This window comes from Rhineura floridana, chromosome 3, assembly GCF_030035675.1.
Source record: "Rhineura floridana isolate rRhiFlo1 chromosome 3, rRhiFlo1.hap2, whole genome shotgun sequence".
Taxonomy (NCBI): Eukaryota; Metazoa; Chordata; class Lepidosauria; order Squamata; family Rhineuridae; genus Rhineura; species Rhineura floridana.
In genome coordinates, this window is record NC_084482.1 from 55,205,717 (window position 1) to 55,211,750 (window position 6,034).

The window sequence follows — 6,034 nt, forward strand, 5'->3', positions numbered from 1 at the left end:
TCACGAGCGCCCACGGAAGCTACCATCTTCCTGTAGCAACTAGCGGCTGGTCTTAGCGCACGAGCCACAGCCTTTCTCACCAGGAAAGACGTGACTCCAACCCCTCCTCCTAGTTCCTTAAAGCAAGCGATGGGCTAAGAAGCGGCTAGGACCGAAGAGGAGGGAGGGGGGGAAGGTAAGAGAGGCCTCGCTGCCCGGAATGGGCTGGCCGCTGGCTGCCTGCCTAGGGCGCGCTCGCCCTCCTGGCGTTACAAGAAGGAGCTGAATTCCAGGAACCCGGAGGCGGGGCTGACGATTTCTATAAAACCTCCCGCAGGGCTCTGGCGGCTTTGCAATTAGGACAAGTCAAGCGCGCAAAAGCAAGAGGCAACAGCCGTCCTGTCAGCCTCCCAAACAAGCCGTGCGCTGCTGCTGCAGTCTCCACCACCTCGCTTCCCTGTGCCTCGTTTCTCGTCGCTCCCCAGGTAACCACCAATCCTGACCCGTCTTCTCGGTAACAGCTAGCTGGCCGGCCAGTTGCTCGCCTTCTGAAATCTCTTGACGAGATAGGGAGCTCGCCCCACCGTGCGCTCCAAAGGCGCATGCAGCACGCTGCGAGGAAAAGGCAAAACCAAGCCGGTGAAGCCAAGGGCACGGGGGGGGGATATCCTGCGTGTAACGAGAGCGGAGGTCGTTAATAGCAGGGGGCCCCAGGGGGGTTGCCGTTTCGCTTAGGGCCTGGCTCAAGGACACGGTGATCAGTTCGGGGAATACCTTGGTGCTGCTGGCAAGACATCAAGAGGAAGGTTTCCGGACGTCTGGCGTCCTGATTGACTGGGGAGGATGCCGTGGATAGGGCCCTGCGGGGCCGTAGCTGCTGTAGAAAAGATGCCCTTTGTCTGTAACATGCACCTTCTCCTCTTTGCTTTTCCAGGTTCCCCGTCCTAGCAGCCGCTGCACTCGGCAGCAGCCCGGATTGCTCAGAAAGCTGGCTCCCTGCGCCATGGTCACCCACAGCAAGTTCCCCAGTGCCGGGATGAGCCACCCGCTGGACACCAGCCTGCGCCTCAAGACTTTCAGCTCCAAGAGCGAATACCAGCTGGTGGTGAATGCGGTGCGCAAGCTGCAGGAGAGTGGCTTCTACTGGAGTGCGGTGACGGGTGGCCAAGCCAACCTGCTGCTGAGCACTGAGCCCACCGGCACCTTCCTCATCCGAGACAGCTCAGACCAGCGCCACTTCTTCACCCTAAGCGTCAAGACTGAGTCTGGCACCAAAAACTTGCGGATCCAGTGCGAGGGTGGCACCTTCTCGCTCCAGAGTGACCCCCACAGCAGCCAGCCCGTGCCTCGCTTTGACTGTGTGCTGAAGCTGGTCCATCACTACATGCCTCTCCCTGAGCAGCAGCCAGGGGAAGTGTCGCACCCCAAACGTGCCTACTACATCTACTCAGGTGGAGAGAAGATCCCACTGGTGCTGAGCCGCCCTCTCTCGTCCAGCGTGTCCACCCTGCAGCATTTGTGCCGCAAGACAGTCAATGGGCACTTGGACTCTTATGAGAAGATGACCCAGCTCCCAGGTCCCATCAAAGAATTCCTGGACCAGTATGATGCGCCCTTCTAAGAGGCTTCTTCAGTAGGGGTAGCCCACCACACAAGCACAAGAACAGGACTGGGAAATGATGACTGAGGAGATTACACAGCAAAAAAAAATCAAACCTTTTTTTCTGTGGCTTATGGAATATGAGAGGGATTGGCACGTGGAGCAGCCGAGGAACCTCTACCCACCACAGACATGGTCTTGCTGGATGGTTTGCCCAAGGATGAGGGTGCTTTGTGCAAGGGACTGATGATGGTGTTGGACTATGGAACAGGCTGCTGCTCCTTTATACAATTGTCCTTCCTGGCTACAACCCAGTAAAGACTGTGTCTATCTGGCTTGTGCTGCTGGGTATGACAGAATGGTCTGCAAACCTCCCTAACCAATGGACAGTTTACAAAGAGCATCTGCTCCGCACTTGCAAGAACACCTCTAATAACCTTTGACCAAAACCATTCTGCGGATTGAAATAGATGCACTGGAATCCAGCTAGTGCCTGAAGACCAACTTTTCCTCAGTTTTAAGGGGAAATCTTTTTATATCTTATTCATCTTTACCTCTCTCAACTTCTTGGAGGGGCAGAATCTCTTTTCATCCAAATCCTCTTCCTCTAAGGATGCTGCCACACATCTATTCATGGGACTAAGCCTTAAAATGAAATCCACACCCTCTTACCCCATGGACCTGGGTTGTTACTGCACATTGCATGGGGGAATGCCATTCACCCTCTGTGCCATCAAGCAACAGAGGGCATCATTCTGTAAAATCACATCACTGCTTTTGGAAGACCTAAATGGATGATAAATCATCTCGCCATTTTCCCTGAAGCGTTATTCATTCTTGGCTTCTATGCCTAGACTGATAATCTCTTGCCTTCATTCTTGGGTTTTCAGTTCATCAAAGAATGGTCTTGTATCTGCACAGAGGTTGTGGATTTGCTTGGGCCCTAAATCGCACTGAATAACCGGAAAACATACAGGAATGTAGTAACAACAGAATTACCTGGAACTCTTTTTTTTTGTTAAAAAACAAAAACTTGTAACCAAAATTTTGTGTTTTCATCTTCTTTTTCCATATCAGGGTTTTTAGAAGGGCAGATGAGGTTTTGTTTTTACAGAAAGAAATGTTTACAGACCTGCCTAAAAAAAAAATCATTCTGTCTTTTATAAAGATTCCACCTTCAGCCTTGCAGGCTGTTAGACATGCTTGAAAACTTAACAAAAAAAATCAAACTTGGAAGAAAACTTTGCACATCTATTTATATTTACATTCAAGGGATTTTAAAAATGACATTCATTAATTTATAATAAAAGGCACTATTTTTTAAATGAAATGCTTGATTCTCTTCTTTTTCCATTCTACCCTGCTCACAAATTTTTTAATGATCCATGCATTCTAGACATGGCTTCTGCCATCCTCTTAACAGCATTAGAGAAACTGAGTAAACAGCAGGGCTAGAATCCTGCATTTATAGAAAGTGGAGGGGCCTACATTACAGCATCCTTATGTAAAAGAAGGGAACTCTTCATGCTGGTGTTGCCAAGCAAGGTTCCACCTATTGTCCCAAAAGCTATCAAAACACAGCTCTTCATAACCCCCTAATCAGTGAGTTATGTCACAGAAAGCATGCAAAATGCAATTTGGGGATGCTGGTCTACAATTTTCTGCTTGGGGAGGGAGACTTCTGGTTTAGTTCCAAAGTGTCACACTGGAAGAACAGAAGACTAGAACTACATGCAATGAGCCTTGTCTTCAAATACAGGTAACTATAGAACAGGAGCAAAGCAGCGTTGGTTGGAGGCTACCTGTATTTGAAGGTAAGGCTCAGCTGCCACTGCATGTAGTACTATTCTTTGCACTCCTAGTGCGGCACTTTAGAACTAAACCAGAAGACCTACCACCCACTAGACTACTGTGGACAGCCATTCCGGGGGAGGCGGGGGAGAAGACTCTAGCTCAGATACAGAGCACACACTGTGCATGTAAAAAAAGGTCCTAGATTCAATCTCTGGTGTCTTCAGCCAGAAGGTGATAGGAAAGATCATCTGCATGGAAAGTCACTATCAGGCTAAATGGACCAGAAGTCTGATCTAAGGCAGCTTGCTCTATTTGGGGCAAGTTTTCATCCAAGAAGCACCGTGTAGGCTGCAACCACTGAGCCTATTTACCATTTGCTGCTTCTCCATTGCCTGCAGCCATTTTTGTCCCAGGCAGACTGAGGCCAGAAATGAGTTTGGGGCTGGGGAGGTGTTGCGGGGAAAAGGGGTGGGCATGGGAAGGAAACAGCATCCTGACTCTCCTGGCTGTGTTGCTTAAGGTAAAACATTACAAACAAACCCATGCTCCCCTGAAGAGAACATAAAAAAAATAAATTCCTTTGGGCAAATAAACTTTCAGAGGTGCTTCATGTGATGGCTGAAAGAGATCTAGGTCTAGTTTCCAGTGTCTTGTGGCTGGACCATTTGGAGGTATGATAAGATATCTTGTTTAGCTTTGGGAGATTTCCAAGGGCAGTGGAAAGTTCTGGTGGAGAACGTGCTGTCAGCTCCCTCACTGTGTTTGCAGAAGACTGCTTTGTTATCACTCTGGTATTTGTTAAAGAAACAGGAGTGGAGGAGGTGTCTTCTGATGGGTGCAAAAGAAAATCTGGCCTTTTCCCATTTATGTCTTCAGGGGTGTATGGATGTGCCATGTTTCTGTATACAGGCACCTTAATGAAGGCATAACTTTCTCTGTAGACTTTACAATAGGCTTACTCCTAAGAGAGAAGGCTGATCTCCCATTTCTTTAACAAACGCCAAAGAGATGAAGACACAACTTTCTGCAAACATAGTATAGAGGCACAGCCTTCCATAGAAACTATTTTTGAGATTATTTTACAAATGAAACTGAGTCAGTCATGGATTCATCAAATGTGGATGTTCCTTGCCTAACCAGAGGATCCCTCCAACCTATATTCTTCTCTACCCCACAACTCAGGATTCCATTTCTTTACTTCACTTCTATTATTAGACAGATGCCATTTTCAAAGTTTGTTCTCAGTTGTTTTGCCAGAATTTGAAAGTCTGGTCTTTCATCACAGTTTTTCTTTTAAAGTTGAATAATGGTGCGTTTAAATACACCCACACTATTTCTTTTCTGCTGGTGCCCTTTTTAATTTTTTCTAAATGGCCACTGGTATGCAGAGTATGGAAGCACAATGAGATTTTGGATCTTATTCCTTAATCTATTGTGTATCCCAAACACAGCAACAGGAAGGCAGTTCACCATTCAACTAATGCAGGAAGCAATTCATTGCAGTCCTTCCCATAACAGTGAATGGCCCAGATCACTGCTCATAGCATTCACTCTCTTACTATCACTCCTCATGCAGACACATGGAGGTTGTGCACATCTAAGAAAAAGGCCAGAGAAAGGCAGTCATTAAACATTAATATATTATTCACTAACAGGCAAAAAAATCCCTTGCAGTTTAAAAATGTACCTATAGCCCACAGATATTTCTATCAAACTTTAAAAAGCAAGGAAATTGGGCAGCTATAGTGAATGCACCAGGGGAGCAGGAGACCTGACCTCCTCTGTGAGATATTGTACTGCCCTACAAATTTGTCAAAAAGCCAACACAATTTGGGTTGGTCTTTCACAGTCCAATCCTCTTCCTGCGTAGCTTGGAATAATTTGGTAGCATGTGCCTCTGAGCACATGGTGAGTGTTGGCAACACCTGCCATCTCCAAAGATGGAGAATTACATTTTTGTATGTTTGCTGGTATTCTTCTTACTTCTTTTCTGTGTTACTATAGTTTCTACAGAGAATCTAACCTAGAAAATTGTATTTCTCTCATCATTCATCCTAGAAATCTGTGTCAAATTTATTTTTATTAATTTCAAAGCCTTTTTATTGGTCAATGTCATATGATAGTGAAGACAGCCTTTTGTGTTTCAAACTGGATGTTATGTTCTGTTTCTATTTTGGGTGCATTAACAGTTGAATCTGAAACTGCAGTTTGATGTAAAATCAGACTGATTGCAATATTTTGCTACTTAAGGAATGACTCTAGCTTATTTTGGAAAAAATAAACTTGGCCTTCCCAAGATGCACATTTTCAGCCTGCTATGCTTAAACCATTCCACTTAAGGAAAGGTGGGCATGGTCAATTAAAAACATGGAACACACCTAGAATTTTGCTAGAATATATTTCACCTCCCACTGTTTCATCTTGTGCAAACTGAGACACTCCTGATGTCCACTGGAGACTATTCTGCAGAATAGTCAGTGCCATTATTCCACAATTGTTTTTGGAGTTTTGTTAGTGTAAATTTTGCAAAGTCTTGCTGTACTTCACATATTCACAGAAACAAGTAAAAGAAAATGATTTCCTATAGGAAACTTCACTAAAATTGCAAAGTGAATCAGACATATTTAAAGTGACCATCTGAACTAGATCAACTGTCTTAAT

The 6,034-nt window shown here is 45.7% G+C and overlaps 1 protein-coding gene across 1 annotated transcript; it reads left to right on the plus strand.

The window, feature by feature from the left end:
* Window positions 1–253: 253 nt before the first annotated feature.
* Window positions 254–2,912, plus strand: SOCS3 (suppressor of cytokine signaling 3). The gene is made up of 2 exons (XM_061621793.1): window positions 254–464; window positions 914–2,912. The coding sequence occupies exon 2, from the start codon at window positions 983–985 to the stop codon at window positions 1,598–1,600; it is 618 nt and encodes a 205-aa protein (XP_061477777.1). The 5' UTR covers window positions 254–464; window positions 914–982; the 3' UTR covers window positions 1,601–2,912.
* The last annotated feature ends 3,122 nt before the right edge of the window (window positions 2,913–6,034 follow it).

Coding starts and splice junctions, on each gene's coding strand:
- SOCS3 (XM_061621793.1), top strand. CDS start 983: ATGGTCACCCACAGCAAGTTCCCCAGTGCCGGGATGAGCCACCCGCTG.